Consider the following 26,563-nt stretch of genomic DNA (forward strand, 5'->3'; position numbering starts at 1 on the left):
CGAGCTGAAGAAGTGTCTAAGAATTGTTGAAAATTACTTGGATTACTGGGGGCAAATGGCATCCATTCAACTATTTATGGCCCTATCCTCTATGCAGTTTATCTTCGAGGGCAGCAGCAGCCGTGACAGCGTGCGAAATCCGTTTGTCACGCTGCCATCACTAGGATACCGCCCCCAAGTAATCTCTCTCCCTGTCTTTCTCCATGCCCAAGCCCATCTTTCTCTTTCTTTTGCTGGGGAATTGCAGTTGTCATTGTTTGGCCTCGCATTGTGGAGACATTTCACTTTTATGCAGTTGCACTTTGTGTATTATTACTTCTGCTCTCTGCCGCTGCCTGCCGCCCCACTCTGTTGCCTCCTCTCTGCGTCTCTCCCTCTGCCTTTCCCGCTGTGTTGCAGTTCTGCAGCTTGTTCTTGTCTACTTTTAACTGTTTTATTGTTCTGCATTTTTGCGCTGCGATGCTGATTTGCATAAGCGACGCCGACCCAAAAGCCAACACAGACGACGACGACAACGACGACACACCCCCAGGGGTATACGGGGGAGTGGAAGGCTGGTCTACGGCCTGGCCTCCAGGTGAAAGCTTATGGACTCAGGTGGTAGGACACCAACGGTGTGGCAGTGGCAACATCTGTGGCAGATGCAGCTGCTGCTGCTGCTGCTGCTGTTGTTGCCGTTGGCCTGGCCCAAAGATGAAAAATTTGAAAATGTCTTGAATTTCAGTCTGGCCCTCTGCTTCTGCCGCCTCTCTCTCTCTCTCTCTCTATCTCACTCTTTGCTCTTCTCTGTGTGAAATGTCAACTTGAATTAAAAGGATTCCTTATATAACACGCCACCCCCTACTATCCCCCTCCCTCTGCCGGTGCCTCTCCCTCTCCCTCTCCGCTCAGTGTGTTTGTGTGTCACAGTGTTCAAGTATCATTAAATGAAGTGGGTTTCTGCCAGTTTCGAGCACACTTGGGGAAAGCATATCCAGAAAACAAAGTGCATTCTGTGGCATCTTTGCTTGTTGTTCTATCTGCCGTCCCTTGTCCCCCGCCCTCCCGTCTAGCCGCCGACCCACTGGACATATTCGTTGTGTTGTTCAGTTGTATATATACTATATATATAGTGGAATATCCTTGATATTTTTATGCCAGGCACATTTCTATTTGTGACGTTTATTGTTCGTCCAGGGCTCGAGCCTCTTGACTGCTGCTGCTGCTGCTGCTGCAGCGGCAGTGGGCGACCGACCCAATAGGCCAAATTTGCCATGACATCTTGAGATGTGTCGAGACGACACACCACAAAACAAATACACACACACACACACGCCTTGGCTGCACTTGGTCTTTTCTTTCTCTCTGTGGCTCTTTTTGCCTTGGGGGCCAACTCTGGTATCTGTGGCCCTCCCTTGGCCTTCCCTTGTCTTCCCTCTTTTATTCTTCGAGTACACGCAGAGTACATCTCTATCTTTTTGTGCAAATTTCAATTTGTGCACATTTCAATCACAAGTGCTCATTGGGGAGTGGAGGAACAACCGCCAAACCGCCAAACCACCATTTCCCATTCCCCATTCACCACCTCCACATTCCCACTTTCCATTCCCGTTCCCAATCCCTTTGGTATCCCTTTGCCTTCGTCATGTTTGGCGCTCGTTTTAATAGTTTCCGTTTCCGCTTTGCGAGTTCAAAGCAATTTGATTTGCCTTCCAAGTGGCAAGTTCCTGTGGGATACTGCTGCAAGTACGACTGAAGAGGAGTGCGTGGTGGTGGGGACAATGAGGGGTGCGGGGGGTGCCAAAAGTGGACTCTACTGTGGTGCGGGGCGCAGGGTGGGTATTGAGAGAATTGTGTTTGCGTTTTCTCCTTTATCCATATTTTTCTTTGGGGGCTCCTTTTGCTTTCCCCCCTTTTTTTCTTCCCCCTCTCCCCGCTACTTACTTGCTCCGCGGTCTTCAGCAGATTCTCAATCTCAAAGCTGCTCGTACGCGACGTGGGCTTGGCCACGCCCAGTCCGCCAACGACGACACCGCCACCCGCCGCCATTTGGGCGGCCATCATTTGGGGGTCCACGAAGGAGGGCGCCGGCGAGCTCTCCGCCTCCGGCGAATACAGATCCTTGCCATTGCCATCTGCGAAACAAAAGCCAAAGGATAACAACGAAATGCGCCGATTAAGTATTAAGTATCATTATCATTATTATTATTATTATTATTTTTGCTTTACTCGTACTATTTTTATCATTACCCCTTTTTTGTTATTATTAGTTTTCCGCAGCCCATAATTAGTTGTGTGCCCAATCCCCCCCTTACCCTAGCCACTGCCACTGGTCTTGGCTTTTGTATCGATTAAAATGTACACAAACATACATACATATATTTTTATACCCAGCAGAGTGTTCGTAGAACAGAAGGTATATTGTGTTTGTTCTTTCGACAGAGCTACAGAGACTGAGAGATTATTTTCTTTTGATTTTAAATGTCTGCTCTTTCTGCTCTGGGCAGATCGCATTGAGAATATTACTCGGAATATTACTACTCACTAGTCGAACTCGTTTCCTGCCCCATAAAGTACATAATCTAGTCATCTAGTACTTGTACTTTGGGCCCTTGCATCCTGTTAATCCTAGGGCTACAATAGACCCCATGGAAACTCCCATTTACAATGTTTGTTCGCTTCTATCACTATTCTCTTTCATTGTACACACAGTACGTGAATTCTCAATAGAATTCCCCCATTTAGTAGGTATTATTCAAGTCGCAATGCCAAACCTATGGCATGTTTTTTTTTTGTTGTTTTCTTGATTTCCGTTCGGTTAGTTGTTGCTGTTGTTAATTTTAAATTCCATGTTTGTGCAGTAAAAAGCGCACGAAGGAATTTTAATATGTACTGGCGAAAATGGCACGCGTCCTGCTTCCGTCTCTACGCCCCCCTGCCAACTCCATGCCATTGCCATTCCCTTACCATGGGACCGGCTCAAAGCCAAAAGTAATAACGACAAAAACCAGCCAGAAGCAACAACCACAGCAAAAGCAAGCAGCAACAGAAACAACAACAACAACAACAACAAAAACAACAAGCTGTAATGATTATTGCTGCAATGTGTTTGCCACAACGTCCACACTCACATAGTGAGAAAGGGAAAGAGCGGGGAAATGGGGAACCAGAGACGTTTTTAACCGAAAAAAATTTATGGCCCATACATACTGGTACTCGTATGGGGCCAAGTCCTATATATATATACATATAAATATATGTATGTACTATTCCCTATATATAGTAGTGAGTATATTCTTGTGTGTTTGCTCCATGTAGTTGGAAGTAGTTTTAGCCAGCAGCCAGGAAGCATTTAAAAGCCATGTCCATGTCCTTGAACACCCGCCTTGTTGTCTTGGTGTCTCATTCTCATTTTCGTCCTGGTGCTGGTGTCTTGTCTTGTCTTTGCCTTTCGTGCATGCAAATTTTCGGTAGAAGTAAATTTTATGAACATTTTCCTTACAAATTTGACACCACACCACACCACACACGTGTTCGAGCGAGCACTAGGATACGAGTATTGGAAATTGCCGTCTTATAAATTTCAGTTTGCGGTCTCCTTTTGCCAAATTGCACGTAGCATGGGTCGTGGTCGTACTCCTGGTCCTCGTTCTCGTCCTGTTCCTTGAGCTAGGGCTAATAACTTCTAGACGTGCCAAGCTGAATTTGTCGATGGCAAATAACTTTTTCAGTTTTAGTGGCTTTAAATAAAGTACGAGGACTAGAACTAGGACCGTTGCTTGTTTATGGCAGGAGATACGCTTGGGGAGAGCTCAAGTTTGGGAACTCTTTTAACCCCCTGACCCGTGGAGTGAAGCATACTACATAGACTACATAAACAACTTGGCACGAAGTCGTCGTCTCTTGCATAGTTTCTTTTGGGGTTAATGATCCCCCGCCGAATGGTTACCAACTTTTGTGGGATATTTGACTCTATTTTTACGAGCTTGAAAGCTTGAAAGTTTTATTGTTTTGGGCTATTCAATATTATTAATTGCTACAGGGATTTCTGGCTGAAAACAATAATTAAATTTTTGACTGGAAGAGAGAGGTGTAACGGAGAGTAGAAGAGGGACAGTTCGCCATGTTGGTAATTCAATAACATGGATTGATGCAAACAGAAACAGAAAATCTCTTCAGGGTTTAATAATTTTTTTTTATTTTTTTATTTTATTTTTTTTTCTCTATTTTTAGTTTCAAAACTATGCTTGAAAATTGTCATTTTATTCAGGAAAATCTGAATTTAGTTATTCTCATTTATTACTCTTTGTAAAGGGGACAGATTTCAGACTGCATGAAATTAAAATCCTCAATTATTAAATAGTAGAAAATATACGATTTTAAAATTATTTGGTTGGAAAATTAAAATGGAAAATCGTATTGAATCGCATTGAAGAGGCAGGCAACACTCTCCCTATTATTTTAGCCCTGCAGCGCTCATCAGATTGGGCCCGGATTCTGATTGCACGAGTGGCAGTGGAATCAATCAACAATTTCGTTGCAAAATTGAAGTACTGGGAGAGGAAAACGGCTCTCTGTAATCAGTTCTCTGCCAAATTTCCCCACTGCCCCACTGTTTGATTGTTCCTTTTTATGTTCCCCTTTAAACTGTCTCTGTTCTCTCTGTTATTGCTCCTCCTACTCCTCCTCGTCTCATCACCCACTTTTTCCATATGTGTGTCAAAAAAAAAGAAGGAATAAATATTAATACGCACACACACACACACACATCATATGTGTTTCTGCGAATATATGTAAATATACATATGTGTATGCATAGAGAGTCGTTTAATTTCTGCTACAATTTTGTGTGTTTGTTGTTGCATTATTTTGTTTTATTTTAATTCTTTTTTTCTAGTGTTTCGTTCTGTGCCTTTTAATTGTTTGCCGCAATAACAAAAGTTTCATTTTTAGTACACAACACACACGCCTGTTCTTCCTGTGTTTACTGTTGTTGTTGTTGGTCTCGCACTCGTACTCGTTGCTGTTGTGATTGTTGTTGGTCTCGTACTCGTTGTTGTGGTTTTTCTCGTTATTGCTGGTTTTTTTTTTTTACTGTTTTTTCTGTACATATATTCGTACCCTTTCATATGGTATCACCATTTTAAGGCATACAAAAAAAACATCTTCGAGAGAGAACCCATTAAAAATATTATCGTATCGATAAAGTATACAATCAGCTGCATATATATATATCCTACAGTTGCTACAGTTTCTATGCATTTGAGCTCGAAATAGGACCAATTGTAGCCAAAGCTCAAAAGGTCTGTCGTCTCATAGGTTCAAGGTTCATGTGTTCATTATAAATTTAATAAAAATCGTTAGTTATATACGTAGTTTATATCTCCCTTTCTCCCTTAAATATGCTACGGTATCACACACTTCTATTCTGTTATTCTGATCGCATTTTTTTTTGTAGTTTCGCTACCGCTACCGCTGCTGTTGCTGTTGCCGCTGCGTTTGTTGGTTTTTAATTGTTTTGTGTTCTTAGCCACTTCGGCTTTTTGAGTGCAGTGGGTATGTATCTGTGTGTGTGTGTGTGTGTGTGTGTGTGTGTGGCTACAGTTTGTAATCCTGTAATTATGTAGTTTTGTTGTTGCGAAACGACATGCCACCCACATCCTACAGCAACCTCTCGCCCCTCTTCAGCAACCCATTCACTTTCTCTGTCCCTGTCTCTCAACCGGTTTACTTATTGATGTAATTGTTGTTGGTACTACTGCTCCACTACTACTCCTCTCGCCCACTCATGCGCCCAGCCCTCTCTTTCACACACTTGCACTCACTCCCTCTCTGTCTCTCTCTCGCTCATTTGCTTGTTGTCTGAAGGCAGCATTAAACGTTAAAAAAAATATAAATTACTTTAATGAACTTTACAAATTCGCATGCGCGCCCGGAAATGCGCTTTTTCGTTTCCGTTGCACATTCACACACACACACACATAGCCAGAGAATGAGAGAGGTAGAGGCAGAGAGAGAGAGAGACGTGAAGCATGCACCTTACGTCAAGGCTCATGGCACACCGCGACCCCAGACACGGACGCAGATGCGGACACGGACATGGAACCGTAACCATAGCCGTGATTAGTATGCTTTTGTTGTAGCCAACCGAGCTGATGAATGTTGCGTTGCGGTTTTTGTTTTTTCTCTTCTTTTTTTTTTCAACATTTTTTCCCCGTTTTCCCGTTTCCATTTAAATGTTTTAAAATGGCCAAATATCCCCCCCACAGGATTAATGCTCTCTCCACCTCTCTCTGTTTGTATACTTACTCCAACCGGGCGCCGGAACAATCAGTCCAGTTATCATCTCCTCGCTCATCACGGGCGGATCTGTCGGCGGCGGTGGACACACCAGCGAATCAATCATATCATCCGTCACACGCATGATCCCCACTAGATCTGGCGGTTCTGTGCGGGAAGACCTAAAGGGAAACAAGAAGAAAGAATATTAAAGAAGGGACTTTTGATTTTGGTTTTGTTTGTTGTATTTGCATAATTTCCGTTTTTTAACCCTCGAAATCAAACAACCGAAACGTATAGAAACACCTGAATTCGGACTCCGGATTGAGGGTTTGCGGCTTTTGGGGATTGGTGGGTATTGGCCGACGTCGCGACGTGACCTTTTTCTGTGTCAGTGCGCAAAATTAGCAAAAGATGCGGAAAATGCTCGCAACGTGCATAATTTGAATGGAAAATGGAGGAGAAGGAGCTGAAGCTGAGGCTGAGGCTGGAGACTGGTGACTGGTGACTGGGAGGCGGAGCAGTTGGAGCTGGTGGGGAGGGGGCAGCATTCGGTTCCACAAACGCTTAGCACAAAAGCTTTCTGTTTTCGTTTTCCATAAAGAGAAGCTAATTAGGCTATCAAAATGCCGTTCGGCTGGGGCCAAAAGGTGATGCCTGGCAAGAGAGCTGTAGTGTATGTAGCTGGAGCTGGAGCTGGAACAGGAGCAGGAGTGGTGGGGATGGGGATGGCGTTGGGCAACGGGGAGACGGAGACCCGTGCTGGTCAACGAAACGGAACAAAGTGCCCCACGAACCAGAGAGAACGTGGCCCGGCAACGTGTTTGGGTTTGCCTCAACCCCCCATTTTCCTCGTTTTCACAGTTTTCCAGCTGCGGCTTGAACTTGTTGTTGACTTTGCTGAAAAACTATAAAACCAAAAATGGTTCGAGAATGTACATGGAACATTTTTTGGGTTTAAACATCGTTGCCCCTCCTTTTTATCCTCCTCTTTTGCTCTTCCTCAACAATTTGTACTTTTTTTTTTTCAACTTTGTTTTTTTTTTTTTCCCAATTGTTGCGAAACAATTTTTGCTTTTGGTTTAGTTTCAATTTTATGTTTCGGTGGGAGGCAGGGAGAGGTATGGGATGTGATGGGAACTTCTTTGGCTGTAACATCATCAAAAATTGGCAAAGCTTGTCGATTGTTGACATTTTGGGTGTGGCTTTACCCCTCCCCACACCCCAAAAAACTTGATGTGGTCTGGGGCAGAGCGGTTTCAGTAGTCCTCTGTGACCAGAGGAAAAGACACACACACACACACACACACACAATATACAATATATGTGTAGATGGAAAGGAAAAGGATGTGTTTTAATTAACATCACCATCACCATCAGTAGGAATATATGGGATATTTTTAATTTTGAAATTTTTTTTAATGCTGGGTAATCCGTATGGGTCGTACTCTTTTTATATTTTGCATAAATATAATTGAAATGAAATCAGCAGGGCAGGGTCGTTCCCGTTTTCCCCCAGAGAACATTCAACCTGATTGGCCATCAAAAAGGCCACAGCCGAGAGCAAACTCATATTAATACAATGGGGAACAATGACCGGGATATTACATTACGCTCTCTTTCACGGCCCAGCCCACACCCTGTCCGATGGGCCCCATCGCTGTCCCATCATCCAGCGAATGCCGAGCGCTAATTGACAGACATGGCAGGAGGCCAGAGGACAAGCGACTAAAATAGTTAATTAATCCGTATAACTGAAACTTAAACAATGGAAGGAAGGCATCCCATTCTTCCTGCTATTCTATAGATAGCCCTGTGCTACAGTATATTGTATTTCATGGATACTCTCGTGTATCCATTGAGGTCGAACGAAACAGATGCTAAACAGAGCATAAACAAGGGCTCGGGCATAACTTACCGCATCATCATGCTGAGCGATTGTTCCTCCTGCAGGACGCTCTCCAAGTACATCATATCTAGATCGGATACAATTGCCCCATTGATGACCATTATTTCGTCTCCTTTGATAATGCCTGCAATTGGATAGACAGCATTAGTGGATGCTCAACACATATCTATAGCTATAGCTATAGCTACAACTACCAATACAATACGTGTTTGAGTAGATGTTGCAGGTATTGTTAGTTTTTGTCTCTGTGTTCTGTTCTCTGTTCTATGTGGTTGAGGATACGCTTAGACAATAGAGCACCTGCGGAGAAGTTGGTGGGTATTGTGGGGGTGGGGTGGTTTGGACAGTTTCTAATGCTACTGCAATCAAGGTGGGGGGTTCGGCAGGCAACGGGAATCAATGTCTGACAATTGTGTGGCTGCTGCAGCTGCTGCAGCTGCTGTATGCGCACCACTGACATCTTTTATATAACAAACGATAAGCGGAATGTCTTCAGCTGCTGCCACTGCTACTGCTGCTGCTTCTTTCTATAAAACAATAACAACAAGAGCATTGTGGTTTTTTGCATTGTTCATACGCCACGTTATCCCTTCGTCATCTCCATCTCTTTTTCTCTGCCACCCCACACACACACACACACACACACACACACACCCACAAACTTGACTACTCGTCGCCCTCTCTCTTTCTTGTGCTCTGCGTTCGTTAGCATTTTCTACTTTGTCTGCAGGACTCGTCTCTCATGTGTGTGTGTGTGTGCGAGTGTTCTACAACATTTATTTTACCCATGGATGTTGGTTTATTCTCCGCCAGGCTTCGACCTGTCTCACTTTCCACATACGCCTCCCCACCTGCCCCCCCCCATCAGCAGCAGAGAGCTGAGCTGTCTTCTTCCTGTTGACGACATGCATTCAAGTTGCAGTTGCAACATTGCTTGTGTCGCTTATCATTGTTGGTGCAGCAGCTCCCAGTACCCAGCAGCAGCGACAACATTTTCTTAAGGCAAAGTTCGATAGACAGATATATTGTATGTGTGTGGTGTGGCATGCCATGCCCCATGGCAGTATTTTATGCGTTACCTCTGGCTGGCTGGCTGGCTCACCTACGACATCTACCATCTATATCTTCGTCCCTTGAGACATCTCTCCTTCTGCATTTGTTACAATTTAAACGGATTTTTACATCTTAATGCTGCCATCGCATGACACATGCGATTTACCATATAAATGCACATACACGTACATACATACATACATATATTTTATTATATTTCTCTGTCTGGTACTTTTACTTGTATCTCGGGGATTCGCATTGGGTATGGGTATGAGGTTGGGGATTATTTCTGGCTCTGGCAATAGACAAATTTTATTTATATTGCGCTGCCTTATCCTTATCCTTTGCATTGCGTTCCGTTCCGTTCCGTTCCTGTGCCCGTTCCCTTGTGGCATGGTGTGGCATATGCATGGGTTGTCAACACGTTTGCTCCCTTTTTGCGGTTCGCTGGCTATAAGACTCCAAAGAAGCTTGAGCAAATTGTTATTCCGTGTTTGCCAAATGCTTTGCCACGCTTGTTTCAACGCCAAAGTTGCGCCACTCGAACGGCTGAACTTTTGTGCACATACTGCCCAAAGAACCCGAGACTCAAGACTCAAGACCAGAGATGCAGTCTTACAGGACTTAAAGACTGCTGCTGTTTGGAGTTTACATTTTCATCAAAGCCAACGCCTCATTCTTTCTCTCTTTCTCTCTTTCTCTCTCTGTCTGTTTGTCTGTCTGTCTCCAGTTCGTTACCAATCCACAATTAGCTGGGGAAAAGTGGCCAGAATTTTCCGCTTCTGTGCCATATTTGCATTTGAATGCTGCGGTCAGAACTTGTTTTTGTTTTGCTGTAGCTTGGGGGTACCAACTTTTGTGCAATTTACTCCTCGTAAATGTTGTCTGGGTCCAAGCTTGGGGCTTTGTTCTGCGGTTGCTGCTTAAGAGCTGCGTCTTTCGACATGCTAATAGCCATTAAATTCAATTGTACTCAGCCAACACTCGCTCTCGGCACACCCTTTCTCGTCCTGCTTCGCCTCAATCATCTCTATCTCCGTGGAGTGCAGAAGAGGGGCTGAGAAAGTTTCCTATTGCGTTTTGCGTTTTGCAAATGTAAATGCGAGTCCTGAGTCCTTAATTTATGCATACACACGCCACTACAATGACTGCGGGGGGATATACACGCAGAGAGAGAGAGAGAGAGAGAGAGAGAGAGAGGGAAACACACAGAGATAGAGAGTCGGAGATGGCTTAAAGCTTCACTTAAAGCTTTTTCAACACGTCCTATACGTAATGTTGCATGATGATGATTCTCATGCCAAAACAAATGAGAGTAAGATCTGTATTCGATGCATTGAAATCAGAGTTGGAATTCCGTTTATGGAACTCCAAATGTTGTACACGCGTCGTATACGTAATCTTAAAGGGAAACCATCCAAAGCAAAGAACTCGCTTCATGAACTTCTAGGAGTTCTTCTTGGGGGACTTTCCCGCCATTTAATTATGCAATTGTTTCAGGAAATGCCCCGTCTCTCACCACCTCATCCCACCCACAGCTAATGCAACATTTGCTCAATCGGAAAACTCATTAGCACAAGTCTGCACCGACTGACGGTGAATTTCCCTTTCCCTTTCATATTTTCTTTTGCCTCTCCCGCGGTTGTTGTTTTTTTTCACCCGTGTTCCTTCCAGCGAATTTCGTGTGCATTGTTTCATGGATTTTTGATTCGTTGTCGCCTTCAAAACCAACCAAATGAGCGCCACTCTCGCACTTGCACTCGACGTGCTTAATGAGTTTTCTGCTGCTGATGCTGCTGCTGCTGCTGCTGATGCTGCTGCTGCTGCTGCTTCTGCCACTGCCACTGCTGCTGATGCTGCAGGAGAAGCGAGAAATGTTCTTTCGCTTCATCACTTTGCCAAGTGCAGCATTGCAGTTTTCACTACCTGCCGCCCACAGAGAGTGCTGGCAGAGGTAGAAAGGATGTCAGTTCCATAATTTAAGGCGCTGTTCTAGTGGCATTTCGACTACATCCACTTGACTCCATGTCCTCGTCGTCCTGCTTCCCGTGCCGGCGAATGCAAATGCCAACTTAAGTTGATTTTAAGTGATAGAAAAACAACAGCAGGAGAAGGCACCCAAAGCTGAAGCTGCAGCTGAGGCAGGAACAGGAGCCGGCTAAGATGTCGCTCGCTGCGCTCTCCCTTGCTCTCTCCCTCTGTGCGAAACCCTTTAAGGACCCTTTCGGCTTCGGTGCTGGCTGCAGTCAAAGTACTAGTATCCCTGCCCACACCTGGCAAACATTTCGAGTGCGCTGCTCATCACCATCATCGTCATCGTGTCCTTTCTTTTGCCTGCTTTCCACCGTTTTCTCCACTTTTCCCACCTGGCAAACAAGCGCTGACAGTTGACTTTTCGCATTGCACGCCCCGAGGAGCTGCCAGGCATGGTTCTATACAATCGGTACTCCTAACCATAGCCCTCTCCTCCCCCTACATCAACATACCAGGTATCCTCCTCATCCAGCCTGGCTCAAACTCCACTTGACTCGACTCGACTCGACTTGGGCACTGTTGTAGACCAAAGTGAGTTTGCTCAAGTTTCGCCTCCTACTGCTGCGGCTCCTCCTCTTCCCTGGCTGTCTTTCTTTCTTTCGTTGGTTCTTTCTTTTCTTTTTTTTTTTTTACATAAAAGTGAAAAGCATTTAAATATAAAAGAAGCATACAACTACAGAAAAGAGCAGGCAGGTGAGCTGGCAGGCAGGCGGACAGCGGGACAGCAGTGGGAGTAGCAGGGCACTTTATAATTTTCTTGGCAACATTGGGCCACATTGTTTCGCTTTGGGCGACCAGGTGAGTGGAGTCGGAGTCTCCAGAGCGAAAAGGAGTGGGAAAGTGGGAGAGCACGGCACGGAGCAAGACAAAGAATGAATTTCATTTCATTCGCCCGTTGCGTCACCTCAATGGCATAAATTAAATGCACGATTTCATCAACTGAATACGGAGATCGCATCCTTAAACTAAATTTTCATCTTGTTTCGTCTCGTTATGTCTTTTTGTCTCGTTTCTTCTTGTTTCATCTCGTTTTTCATCGTCTCGTACGATTTTCATCTCTTTGCGTACAAATGTGTCTAAGTTAAATGCAGGATATCATCAACCGAAGGAGCAGGAGGTTCTTTATACTTAAACTAAATTGCCATCTTGTTCCGTCTCGGTATGTCTTTACTTCGTCTCGTTTCTTCATATCTCGTTCGGTTTTCTTCTCGTTTTGTTTAATTTTTGTATTGTTTTGTGGTATATTTATGAAACTATTTCGTACTCACCATTATGCATTGCCACACTCTTGTCCTCCACGCGACTCACATAGCAGCAGAGCTCGTCCTGCCGCTCCGCATTCTCAATCAATTCCGCCTCCACGGAGAAGCCCCACATCTGCTCGAGGGTAGTACGCTGCAGCTCCACCTGGTACAATATTTTCATGCAGACCTCCACGAATTCATGATTATGTAGCTGCAAAACAGATGGCAAATGAGAAGGAGAGACCAAAGTTGAGTACCAAATTAGCCGAGTTATGCAAGCAATCAGGATGCAGGATGCTGAATCCTGGATGAAGGATGAAGAATGAAGGAGGGATGGGGAGAAGGAGGAGGAGGACACTCCATTGATGGAGTGGAGTTGCTGCGAGTTCTGCTCAAGTTGTTGTCGAAAATTTATTGAACTGCCACCAACGCAACGGCAACGAGAGAGAAAGAAACTTTTTCATATTTGCCAGTTGCACATTTTTGCCATTTGCCATTTGGCAATTGCCAATCGCCAGTTGCCATGGCCGATGGTATTTACTGGCTTGTTGTTGAGGTCGAAGTTCAGATGGAGATGCAACTTCAATGGAGAGAGAGAGATGGAGCGCGACAGCGAGCGAGCGAGTGAGTGAGAGAGTGAAAAGTTTCCACAGCCAGCGGCTGACTTGGCAGCTGGCTAAAGTCTCACCTAGCCGACGACTAATCGGGTGCCAAGTGGAGGGGAAAATGCCAACGGGAAAGTTTATAATTTATGGCATTATGCTTTCAGCATCGAAGAGTACCACCGGTGGGGGGCGGCTGGGTACGCCCTCAAAATATTTGGTCTTTTGTTGCAAGACAAAGTGCAGTCACACTTATTCTATGGGGTGAGTACTTAATGGGTGTTTAATGATTACAGATGTCCCCCCTTAAACTATAATAAAGGAATATATATGTATGTCTTCAAGCATTGCTTTCTTATTGTAATTTAAGAGCAAGTTGCCATCGTATTTGCGGATGGATGTGAAGAATTCCTAATTATGAGAAATGTCCGCCTAAATTTAATATAATAACTTAGCCAAAATAAGGTATCATTTATACCAAAATTGGGTGTAGTTGTAGATGTAGTTTATGCCATAATAAATTATAATTTGCACTCTTTGCTAGAGTGCACTCCAAAGATAAGGATAATCTCTCTCCACTTGCCATAATCTGTATGAGGTATGGATTTAAAGCGCCTTTTTGGCACTTCGCTGGAGTCACATTAAATTGAACATCCATCTTGGATTAAATGCTCCACACATGGCCACTCCATGCCCCTTTCCCTTCCTGCACGATGCAATTTCCCATCGTAATTCAATAAGTTGAATTGAACTTGAAGTTTATGCCGTTGCTGCTGGCACAGGACCCCCCACTGGATGCACACACGGAATGCTGGCAATGTATTCCCTATGCAGGGCAGATGGAGTTGTAGGTGGAGCAGAAGGAGACTTTCTCCTGTCCCAACTGTAGCTGTGACTGTGTCTGTGTATACCTGTCTGGCATTCGTGGCATTCGTGGCATTCCAGGCAGTCTGGCTTTGATTATAGTACATATATGTGTACTTACATAATTTTCAATCAGATCGTTGCGATGCGGCACAAAGTAATTGTGATCCTCCATGTCACGTCGCTTCTTGACGCGCACAAAGTGCTCCATGGGATTGAGGTTGCGACGGGCGCAGGCGCTGGCGAGGAACTCCTCGACAGACATCGCATCACGTAGATAAACTGTCGAGTAAGCATTGTCGGGCATTGCAACTTTGAAAGTTTTTTCCGGTTCGTCACGTGAATTCATCTGGAAAAAGGCACAAAATTCGATTGGATAAACAGGAGTGAACACACACACACACTGGCGGACATGGCCGCAGATACAAATATAGAAATACAGATACAGATGCAGAACGTAGACATAAACGTACAGGGGGGACACACGTACAATGTCATTAAGCAGTCAGGCACAGACATTTTGGGAGGCAAGTCCATACACACATACACACACACAAACAGACACTGATACAAATATATATCCACACGGAAGTGAAAATTGAAAAATAGCAAACACACATTTTCACCCGCAGTTGACGCTGACGTTCGTCGCTGACGATGTTGCATGCCACCCCTCAAACGTAATGAAAAATGTCGCCAGCAGCAGCATTACATCAGTCGAAGCAGTAGCAGTAGCTGGAGCTGGAGCAGGAGCTGGTGCCGCGAATTCTGCCTGCACCCGGACCACGGACCACAGTCTGGAGGAGAATCTGACTGCCTGCCTGCCTGCCTGCCCCGCACTCATACAATTTCAAAAAGAAAACTCAGTTAAAATGCTTAACAGTTTCCACAACGTCATCCTCGTCCTCGTCCTCATCCTCATCCTCGTCCGATGTTAACTCTATGATGGAGCTGGCTGCTCCTGCTCCTGCGCCCATCTCTCCATCTCCATTCTGGCTCTGAAGCTCTGGCTGCATCTGTAAACGAATCAGGTGGCCCAGCTGCCAGTTGTCGGCTGCTGGAAATTGCATTTGTATTGGCAGCCGCCATTGGCAATGGTGCTCTGCTCCTCCATTTCGCTCTGCTACGGTCTGGAGTAGGTACTTTCCCCGCTGCAGCTGGTTTTTGGACCAGGTAATACACTCGAACACACACATACACACACACACACCACTCGCAGGAGACAATCGAATTAGTTTGGCAGTTGCCACATCGACATCCACAGCCATAGCTTCGGGACAAATAAGGACTATCTATCGTCTGGCGCCCCCACCGTCAAAAAAAGGACAAGCCGTTGCACAACAATTTTGCATATCGATTACGGGATCATTATGCCAGCATCAAAGATACATCAACTTTATATTCATGAAAGTAAAGTACAAGGATGCTCGTATGTGGAATGCTGACAGCTTCTGCAGATGCTGGCTGGCTGTTGCATGAGAAAGAAGGATTTTTGTGGGATACGAGTATGCAAAGTATCGAACAAGAAATTCCATCAACCTTAAGCCAATGCGGATCAAAGGGGAGCTAAATATTGTATTCGTTTCATGAGTGGGTTTCTGGCAAGAATTTCCCTAATTCTTGAGCAAAAAAAGCCAAACAGGAGCTCATAATATTTTGACAATAAACGTTTCCCTTCATGATATATATACGAGTATACCTGATCTATACTGTTATAAGATTATGGTTTGGTTTCCCAAGCTTAATTTTAGCAAAGATATAACCTGTCGGAACCTTTCCCTGGGTGTTTTGTAAATTCCTTTTAGATATCTGGAAACAGAATTCGTATGGCCTGAGAGTAATGCCAGAAGAAGGCAATTTCTGACTTCAATGGAGGCTGCATTCACTTTATCTATTAGTGTTTTTTTCTTACTATTAAGTATATTTTTTTTTTACGTTCCCTTTTGAAAATATTTTTTTTTATTCCCTCTCGAACACTCGACATTTTTTTTTTTGGTGTCTAATTAAGTTTTGATTTACTGCGGGAATGCGGAAAGATAGAGTGCACTTACCGCCATGGATTCCATGGCTAGTCACTTGATTCAATTTTAGTTGCAGTGTTTTATATTTTTTTTTGCTATATTTTGTTATATATTTTTTGAAATGTTTATTGGGTGCTGGACGCACTCGTACGAGTCGCAGTATAACTGCCGATGATAATTTGCTTTGGGAATGCTTTAATTTTATTTCAATTTTTGAATTGCAGTCTGCAGGCTGCACTTTGTTGTGCTGCTGCATTGCAGTTGACATGTTACGTAAAATGGCAAAAATGAAATGCAGTCACGGGCAGAACCCAGATAGATGCAGTGGAGAGGTGAGAGTGGGGCGGGCACGGGGGGTAGAATGAACCAAATCAAATGCACATTTTTCAAATTCATTGAATTTTCAGCGCATTTACAACGAAATTTTCAGCCAGTAACCGAATGGGAAACCGAATGGCAACAGCCAGCAAGCATCGAGTGTGTGGGTTGCCCTGTCGCTCCTCTCATTTATGTTATTTCATTTCATTTGTTTTTACATGAATATATGTATCTGTATATCTGGATATACATATGTATGGATGCCATGCAAGTAGTATTTTTCGTCCTTTATATTTTTTTTTTTGCCGGGGAGGAAAGGCAATTGTGCAGCGTTGGCAAATTTAATTGGAAATGATGAGTGTGTGTGTGTGTGTGTGTGGCAGAACCAGTCAGTCAGAGGCTCCATCTTCCATGAAATCTGAGTTGTGCACAAGATTATTTTGTCAATAATCGAAATAAATTGAATTTATGAAATGAATTTCATTATGAACGAACACACAACATACATACATACATATATATATATATATATACATGTGTAGGATATATGCACAAATTAGTTGTACTAATTGAAGACCATCAAATAAGTATTCCACAGATGAAATCTGTTGGACTTGGCTTTGAGTGATTTGTGGGGGAAATATAATCACAACATTTGAAGTAAATTTCTTTTTGATTTAAATTTGATGATGAGGTCATTAGGGTGGCGGTCGACTGCTAGATCATCATTTGGTATTCGCTTTTCGCCTGGAATTATTTACTCAAAAATATGCAAATATTTTTCTTTGGCCAAGTTTTCTCGCTTTTCCATAAATTCCATTTCTTTTGCATTCTTTTGTAATTTTAGATGGCCATTAAATGCAAATTATAAAAGCCAAAAAATATACAAAAACAACAAGTTCTAATGGACGTTGGTCCATTCTCTGTAAGAGAAGACAAACACACACACACACACACACACACACACACAGACACACATAAATTTGTTGGTGGCCATCCAACATCAGGCATTTGCCATTCGAGGCATTAGCGCTCAATTTAGCTTTTAATGCCATTTCCGTTGCCTTAAATAAAAATTCAATTACTCAAACACACAGATACACAAAGACAAATGCACACACACCCACAAACCCACACGAACATAAAGAGAAGGCTATAAACACACACACCCACACAGATCCAGACGTGGGTAGCGCCATAAATGCGTTTAAAATTGAAATAATTTTATTACGCATACGCCCCCAGTGCCGTCACCGCGGCCGCCACCGCCGCAGCTTGATGACCGACCATACGACACATACATATATTGAAGAACACATTGATAAACACACACACACACACACACACATAGAGAGAAACGTTAAAAAGGACTCACCTGCATGGAGCGACGACTGGAGCCGCTATTCGATCGCGACAGCATTGGTGGCCGCCGCTTGGTCGCACCGCGTCCCGCCAGCAGATTATTGAGCAGCGACGGGGAACGGGCACAGATGAAGGCGTGGAACGAGGAGACCGTAAACACGCCCAGCTTGTTCAGTGTGTTCTTTGTTGGCCTGGACACGTGAGTGAGCAGCGACTGTGGTAGCAAATAAATACAAGAATATTTAATATTAAAATAAATACGAGTAGAGGGAAAACGACGAGCAAGAAGTGTTTTAAATGAAAGTAAAAGGGCTGAGCTCTATACGAGACCTACCACACAGCTAATCTTACTTCCCCGGCTATTATGGCTACACACAGCAAAGCATTCGGAAAGAGGAGTGGGGGACCTACTATGCAAATAATCCGTTGAGCGGGCGCTGAAGTGAAGTTTGTGCTGCTCTCTTCACATCTCCACACAGGTGCTGGCTGGTCTGAAGTTGTTTGCATTTTGTGGCTATTAATAATAAATAATGTTGCCTTTCGCTGCACTTCTACCTGCATAGAGGGTAGCCGTACCCGTGCGCCCGTACTCCTATTGCTACTGGCTATATGGCTGCTCTTTTCAACCCTTTTCAGTCAGTCAGTCAGTTAGTCAGACATCCTCAATCCATCTCTCTCCTCTCTACGCTTTACCACAGATGCCTTAGTCAAGGGCGAGCGAAGCTTCCCTTTAAGCTCATTTAAGACGCTTAAACTTTGTTATGGAGATTAATTGTGCATGTTAGGGGTTTGATTTGACTTAGATTTGGGAGTGGGAGTGGTAGTGGTAGTGGGAGTGGTAGTGGGTACAGCAGCCATTGTGCGAATAGGTAGAGGTAATTATAGACAACTCGAACACGTAAAGGGTTTAGAAGAAAACGGGTTTGCTCTGTTTGCAATGGATTGGAGTGTGGAGTGGGAAGTGGGGAGTGGGGAGTAGGAAGTGGGTATTATTGTTCTGTGGATTTTCGGCATTGTGGTTGTATTGTGCGCCCTTAAGCCTTAAGCCCTTAACTTGGCTGTGAATCCTGGTTTTGATGTTTGCACGATGGTTTGCTGCTAAGTTTGGTGGGAGGGGGCGTGGGGGCGGCTTCCAGCTACAGCTTAGGCCTAACCTGGTGTTTTGTTCCACGGCATTAGGCATTGATTAAGGGAGGAGGCGCAGGTTCTTCAAATGTATTTTTCGAGGAATTACTCAACCGCTGCCAAACGAGACAGCCTATCCTCTCTCTCTCTCTCCCTATCTGCTATCCTGCTCTCACGTTTTTTGGCTAAGCTGTGGCCATAAACGGGGGCCAAAGCCACCATTAATTGCTTGGTGGCCTTTTGGCCTGTTGGCCTGACAGGCATGTGCCATAACTCACCTTTGGATTGGGCAGCTCTCCGCTCTGCAGCGAGGCCATATAGCAGCGCAATCGGAACTGTTCGCAGTGCAGTCGCTCGAGGTTCTCCTCCCACTGCAGTATCTGGCCCTGGATCTGATGACGTGTCTCCTGATCGGTGACAACTGATTGCTGCAACTCGGCCATGTGCTTCAGCTTGTGATCCTGCAACGGAAAGGGTGCAAAGGGGCAACCAAAAAGTGTTAGAACAAGCATATGCATATGTATGTGTGTATTTATATCCTGTGTGTGTGTGGTGTGTGTGTGTGTGGTGTTGCAGTGCGCCACTCGTGTTGGGTTATGAAAGGCATTCGAGGCATGGGGCATCATTAGCATTTCATGGCAGCTTTGTTCCACTGCTGCCTACTGCTGCATCCACTGCTGCTGCTGCTGCGGTGGCTGCCATTTGACGAAAATACATAAATCACGCGTCATGTGCAGCTACAATTTTCCCCATTTTCCCCCCCATTTTCCTCTTTTGCTGCTGCTGCTGCTTCTGTTGGCGCAATTCAAATATCTCTTGGTGGCCCTGCTCCTCCTGCTTGCCCCCTCCCTTTCTATGAGCACGAGGATTAAAGTGCGTTGGCAATGCACCAAAAAAAAAAAAACAGAAGAAGAAGAAGGGTTAGGAGCCATAGATCCACCCAGAGGGAGATGCATATACATGGCCCTGTTTTCATTACAAATACCGTTTGACTTCCGCAGCAGCAGCAGCACTCTCTAGTTCCCTCTCTCTCTCTCTGTCTCTCGCCCTGCCACCTCTTTCCCCTGCAGAGCGGGGGGAGATGCTATGGGTGGATTTCCACCATTTCAAAGCCCCGTCGCACTGTTTGAATCCCACTTTCACGTGCATAGATTTCATGGGGCACGTGATTGTTTCATTTTGGGCTTCAGCAGCTCTCTCTCTCTCTCTCTCGCTCTCTCTCTCTCTCGCTCTCTCTCTCACACTCTCTTGGTGGGCAGCATCAACAATGCCACATTGAATGTGAGCCAGTAAGCTGACAATTATTTGCAGATGCAGTTGGATGTTGCAGTTGCAGTTGCATTTACCATTGCACTGTGTACCTGTGCCTGTGCCGTGTGCCGTGTGCCCTGTGCCGTGGGCGTGGCAACAACCTGAATAGGCACTTTCGATGTTCGACATTTTAATGAATGTGTACACATAAACAGGGACCTGGCATCCCTGCTGGAACATACTGTCTGCAGAGTGGGGCACGCGAATTGCACCTGCATCTCTCTCTCTCTCTCCATCTGCCACTCTCTGTAGCCATCTCTTTCTATTTGAGCCCCTGTGTGCGTGTGCGTGTGTGTGTGCGTTTGGTGTGGACGTTGAGCCTTTTCAATGTTTGTTTTACGTGGAAATAAATCAAAAGTTTTGTGCATTTTATTTGCACGTATTTCGTACGTACGTATACTTGATATTACAATGCCAAACGATACGTGAGGGGTTAAACAGAGTCACAGAGTACAGAGTACAGCGCACAGTAGAGTAAATTACTATAAGTCCACAATCGATACTCCTGCCTCCTGTTTCTTCCTTCCTTAATTCAATTTCTAGTGCAGAAACCCCCACCCACACACATCTATCTCCTGGAGGCTCTCCAAGCTGGGTAATTAATAAACCAAAATCCCATTATACACTACCCCAAAGTAGAGACGCAGGAGGATGCAGGAGCAGCCCAATAGGAGAACAACTCTATGCCATCCATCGAGGAGCTCGTTCTTGGCCTGCTGCTGTCAATGGCATTTGGCACTTGAGGAAAGCTGCTTATTTGACAAACACAAACCGGAAGGAAGGAAGGAAAGGAGGCAGGGCCAAGAGCCAAGAGGCAAGAGCCAGAGCCAGTGATGAGTGGGGTACTTGTAATGGAGAAGGGTAATGCCACGAAAGGATGGGGAGCGACGTATCTCCTTCCAGCACAGTTTTGTGATTATTTACAACACTAAACAGTATGGAAGTGTCTGGCAGGCTGCAAGGCAACAACCAGGCAGGCAACAGTTTGTCCTTGTCAAAGTAATATGCGGGCGGGGGCGTCTCTCTCTCTCTCTCGCTCTCTGTCCCTGTTTTTGGTCTTTCTGGTGTCTCTGTGTCCCATAAATAGCTCTCGCCCCCTCTCTGGCCGGCTTGACCATTAATCGCCTCAGTGTCCCTTGTCCCTTGTCCCCTGATGTCGGCAGTCCACTGGCCTCACATTTTGGGGCAGCTTCACTCCACTCCATGGGTTAATGGCAATGTTAATGGACTTGTAATTGCCATGCAATTGGGAATGTAAATCACGCACAATAACTCCTGCTCAGTGATCCATAACCTGTGGCAAAGTCTTTCCTTTTGGCAGCTGCGAAATGTCCGCTGCACATGCATATGGAAATACGAAAAGAGAGGAAGGCACTTTAACGTTTGCCATAAACCCTTTCGACTGTGTGCTTGTGGCGTACTCCTCCTCTTTTTGGGAGTGGATTTATATTATTTTGAAGCAGCTTTCAACTGCTTCTTTCTTTCCTTTAATCATTTTGTTTGGTTCCTCGCTCTTAACGTAACCTTCTATGAACAGAAGTTTGTGGGTGGGTTCTCCCTCTCTCCTGAGGGTCTCCCAACGATTGTTTAGGGGTGCAAAAACCACCATTCCATTCCTTCAGTATTTTGGTTGGCTGCACTTCTGTCTTCGGCCTGGTCACGGTCTCTCGTGACTGCTGCTGCTGCTGCTGCTGCGGTTGCTGCTTGTTTTGACACATGTCACACGCTAAGTGACAGCACCAGTCGCAGTCGTAGAATCATTTCCATTCCACATTTCCCAGCCCCAGTCCCAGTCCCAGTCGCACTCCCAGTCCCAATCCACAGCCCACAGTTCGAGGAGTGGTTCTGGCTTTGGTTCCGTCTCCGGCTTGAGGTCGTCTCCACTCCACTCCATTCCACTCCTCTGCTGTCATCTCGATTCCCGTGAATTTTATTATTGCTCCCCATAGTTGGATTCTCCCCACTAACTACTCCCTACCCCGCTCCTGTTCCTGCTCCTGCTCCTACTCCTGTTTCTGTCTCTTCTTGACGATGGGTTTTTGCGGTTCGCCTATTTAGTTGTCCTGTCCTCTTCTTTTCGCCCCCACCCCCACCACACTGATTCTGTTTCTGCCCGTTTCTACTTCTGTGAGTGTGCCCTGCCCTGCCCTGTCCTGTCCCCCCTTTTGTCGTGTGGTCGTGTTCCTGCGGTCCTGCCGTTGTCTGTTGCGCTTTCATTAAGCGCCACTTGAGGATGCCTCTTCCTCCGCTGTGCGACGACTCCCCATGCGACAATTTTCTCTCTTTCCACTCTGCAGAAACAGAAGCTCGAACTAGAGCCTTCAGCTTCAGTGCCAGGGCTCCAGCTGCCATTGCCATTTGTTGCTATGGCTGCTGCTGCTGCTGCTGTTGTTGGTCTGCCATTTCCGCTTCCGCTGTGCTGTGCTGTGCTGTGCAGCGTACACTGTACTACAGTAGATTTCTATTCTATTCTATTTGGTTCAGTTCATAGTTGAGAGTTTGGAGAGTTCATGGCTCTTTGGTTTCTCTAGCCTCTCTCTCTCTCTAGTTGTCTATGCACAAGTAAGTGTGTGTGTGTGTGTGTGTGTGTGTGTGTGTTTACTCTCTGGAGTACAATTAAAAAATACATTTTACCATTGTTTCAGTTGTCATTCGTTTCGTGCATGACAGGCCAAAGATGCCTCAAATGTGGCAGGCAACCAGCAACCAGCAACCAGCCACAGCCACACAACAAACAACACAACACAACATGGAGGAGCATCACACAACGTGAAAACAATGACTGAAATAATAATCATGCGCTGGCAGGCAGGAAAAGGAGTCCTCTACTCGTGGCCAGGAATGATATCAGTTTATTTTGTTTGCCGCCGCTAATGGCTTCAGTGTCCTTGCCAACAGCCCAACAGCCCACCAGCCCACCATCCTCCTTTCGTATGGCATCACTGCCCCAGAGACACAATAACAATCAATTAACACAAGGAGTAAGCCACGAGGAGAGCGAGGAGTGGGGGCTGAGCGAGTGCGAGAGCCCCAGAGGGTATTGAGTCGTTCAATGGAGTCGCCTTGGCTGAAATGACTTTTGACATGGCTTGTGCATTAAATGGCTGCTCTCCATTGCAGTTCAAAAGTCACACAGAGAGCGAGAGAGAGAGAGAGAGCGGGTCAGAACCTACCGTCACCCCTCTTAACCACAGATGAGCAGCAGCAGCAGCAGCAGGGCAGAGCAGGGGCTGGTGTTGGGGTTGGGTTTGGGGTAGCTTTAGGCCATGGACACAAAAGGCCTCCTACTAAATTGTAGGGAGCACTCGCATGTGCATATGTGGGCGTGCATAAATGCTGACCACAAAATGATGCCACATTATATAACGTGCGAGTGTGCTGCAGAGTGGCACCAACAGAGGGACAGGCGGGGTCGGAGGGCGAACGGAAAAATGAAAACCCCAGACCCCTAAACTGGCGCCTATTTCTGTGGCCACAGAACAGAACGTAGAGGGGATGAACCAACCGTAGGCAGACGAACGAGACGGAACGGAACGAAACGAAACGGAACGGACCGAAACGAAACGGACGAACCGGTCGGCTGTTGACAATTGAATTGAATTTTCCGCCCATGACCACACACACACGCAGACCGACCACGCCCCCCTTTTGTCAGCGCCTACATAAAGCATATTTTTGCATCTGCATGCAGCAGGCATGAGGCAGCAGCAACAGAAGACTCCTCCCCCCCCCCGCCACCTCTGCCGCCTTCTAACCCAACAAAAACAAATCAAAAGCCAAAGCAAACGCATCCTGCAAGAGGCACAGATAGGGGGGGGTGTGTGGTTGGGTGGGTGAGGGGGGTGGGGGCTGGGGCATTAAGGGCTGTTGGTCCCGTCCCCGGTTCCTGGTTCCATGTCCTGACCAGAGTCAGGACAGTGCCTGCAACCATATGCCAGACCCATTTCCTGTGCAACTTTCGGACAAAAAGTGGCAAAAATATTCGCACGTTTGGCCAAAAACAAAGCTCTACGCTCTGCCCTCTATGGTCGGTAGGGTACGTAGGTGCTGGGCCATAGGTCATCACATACACATATGTGGGTGGGTGTTCCCCATATGCATCCCCCCCCGAACCCACCCCTTTGTGCGTGCCTTTTGTGCCGGACTTTGGAGTTCAAACTCATTTCTCATATTTCTTGCCATAAATTTTTACCATTTTGGCATTAGTTTATGAAATGCCACGCCCACCCCACCATATCACCTCTCCTACCCTCTCGTTCAATCTGTGTGTGTGTGTGTGTGTCAGGTCAAAGTTTAGTCTTTTTTTTTTTTGGCATTTCCCTAGGAAAACTCTGCACAAAAAAACCACAGGGATCTCACCCTCTCGGGTGTTTGGGAACAAGTAAATTTGATGGTAATTATAAACTTTAGGGTTTCATTAAAAAATATTTTGAAACGAAAGAAAATTGAACACAATACTAGGAATGGCATGAGGCAGGAATAGGGGGATGAAACAATGGCTTTTCCCCTTCCCGCACAGACGTAACTTTCTTGCTGGCTACATTTTGTGCGGCTTTAGGTTGGCGGTCTAATTAAGTAAAGTTTTTGGCTCAAGTTTAAATTAACTAAATATGCATTTCATTATAATTTCGGGGTTTACACACACATTTTCGGTTTATGGTTTATGGGTTATGTAACGAAGCTGCCATGGCAGCAAGAGCGAGACAGAGAAACAGAGAAACAGAGAGAGAGAGAGAGAGATAAACATGAGAGAATGAATACTCGTCGTAAGAGATTGAGTTTGAGCGGGATTAAAAGGGGGTGAGTGAGGATTGAGATTGCGATTGAGAGGGGCGAAAAACCCTAGTAGTTGTGCTTGAATTTCAGTTTAATTATTATAAAATTAATTGCACACTTTAGGGCTTTCGCTGTAAGGGTCCTGTGTGCTGTAAGGATGCTGAAAAGATGTACGTAAGAGAGTAGTACTACTTGTATGTGTGTGTGTGTGTGTGTGTGTGTTTGCTCTGCGTGTTGGTATGCGTGAGTGCGCGTTTGCCCTCAAGAGTAGGCAACGAAAAAGTTTAAAGGGAAATTTAATCTTAAATCACTGGCAGGCAGCCTGCCGTATGGCGGCCGCCTGCCACTTCTGCTTTCCAGCTCAGCAGTCAAGAAAAACAATTTTCATTTAGTCGAATGCTTTCATAAAGCGCAATTAAAATATTTGTACTGCCCCCACTAGCCCAGAAAGAACATTCTCCCCCTTGCAGTTGCACCCACAAAATTGCATTAAGCTTTCAATTCTCACGAACGATGCATCATTTAATTAGTGCAATTATTTAAAATCGATGGCTCTGCCACAACAAAACCGTTCTTAACCCACACACAAAAAAATAAGAGAAACAAAAAAAAAAACACGCTGCGGTCGAGCAAAAAACTGTTGGAAAAAACTGCATAGAGAGTTGTTTAAAAATAAAGAAAACATTTGGCAAGCAATAAAAAACGTTATAATAATAGCGTAGAATGTTAAAGCAAACAGCAATTTAAAACAACTAGGAAAATGCTGATTGCCAGATACCGAAGATGGAGACACTCTACCTTCCAGCTAAATGATTCATTTAGGAGATACATTTATGATATATTAATTGCATTCTGTATCCGAAATATATCTGCCTACAGTTTCAATCAGATATGTGGCTTTAATCAAATATTTCTAAGGTTTATTTACTGCAGCGCAAACATCCCATTGAAAGTCATAATGCCCTCCTTTTATGAGGGTATAGAAAAAACTCAGTTGAGAAGGAGAGCGCAACAGGGGATTGGGGATTGGTGGGCAGCAGGGTCTACGGCAGCAGAGTTAGTTGGAATTGGTAGGCGTGACGGGTGACGGGAGGGACGGTGGGATGCGGAGAGAGCTGCTATTGAGCTGAAATGACAGCCGCCATTGCAAATTGAAAGCAGCAGAAGGCATGGCATGGATGGGGGGGGCCAGGCAGCAAGTGAGCCTTGTTTAGACAGCGCCGCCATGGCAATTGCACACCAGGTGGTGGGGGGTGGTGAGGGGTCTGGGGGGTGGCGGTATGGGGAGCATGAAGAATAGGCAGGGTGTCAGTGGAGGGACGTGCCTGTCGTAGGAGTCGTAATTAGAGCGTAAAAACCAGAGCGTACGAAAAACCAAACGCGCTCGGCCAGCTACTACTATTTTTTTTTTTTTTTTTGGTTTTTTTTACGGCTCTGCATTGTGTAAATGTGTCTGTGTGTACGGATACATATACAAATATTAATGTATGTGTGTGTGTGGGAGAGTGCTTTATGCGAAAAGAAAAATAGATAGCTAGAAAAAGAAAAAGCAGCAGCAGAAGCAGAAGCAGCATCAGCAGCATCAGCAGCGAGATGAGTAAAGGGAGAGTAAGAGAGAGTGGAGAGTGGTGGGAAAGGGCGACAAGCTAGAGAAAAGCTAAAGCAAACGAAGCGAAGTGCTGCCAA

At 45.3% G+C, this 26,563-nt stretch overlaps 1 protein-coding gene across 18 annotated transcripts in view; it reads right to left on the reverse strand.

The window, feature by feature from the left end:
* LOC111080318 overlaps window positions 1-26,563 on the reverse strand; it is an 87,651-nt gene that overhangs the window by 14,538 nt on the left and 46,550 nt on the right. For all 18 annotated transcript variants that reach the window (XM_022375872.2, XM_022375871.2, XM_022375874.2 and 15 more), the window contains 7 exons: window positions 19,069-19,251; window positions 17,679-17,879; window positions 14,086-14,313; window positions 12,523-12,709; window positions 8,177-8,291; window positions 6,289-6,440; window positions 1,924-2,114 (listed from right to left, as the gene is read on the reverse strand). In XM_022375872.2, coding sequence (XP_022231564.2) covers window positions 1,924-2,114; window positions 6,289-6,440; window positions 8,177-8,291; window positions 12,523-12,709; window positions 14,086-14,313; window positions 17,679-17,879; window positions 19,069-19,251 — 1,257 coding nt within the window. The remainder of the gene's footprint in view (window positions 1-1,923; window positions 2,115-6,288; window positions 6,441-8,176; window positions 8,292-12,522; window positions 12,710-14,085; window positions 14,314-17,678; window positions 17,880-19,068; window positions 19,252-26,563) is intronic.

Source organism: Drosophila obscura, unplaced genomic scaffold (assembly GCF_018151105.1).
Source record: "Drosophila obscura isolate BZ-5 IFL unplaced genomic scaffold, ASM1815110v1 contig_30, whole genome shotgun sequence".
In the NCBI taxonomy this organism is placed as follows: domain Eukaryota; kingdom Metazoa; phylum Arthropoda; class Insecta; order Diptera; family Drosophilidae; genus Drosophila; species Drosophila obscura.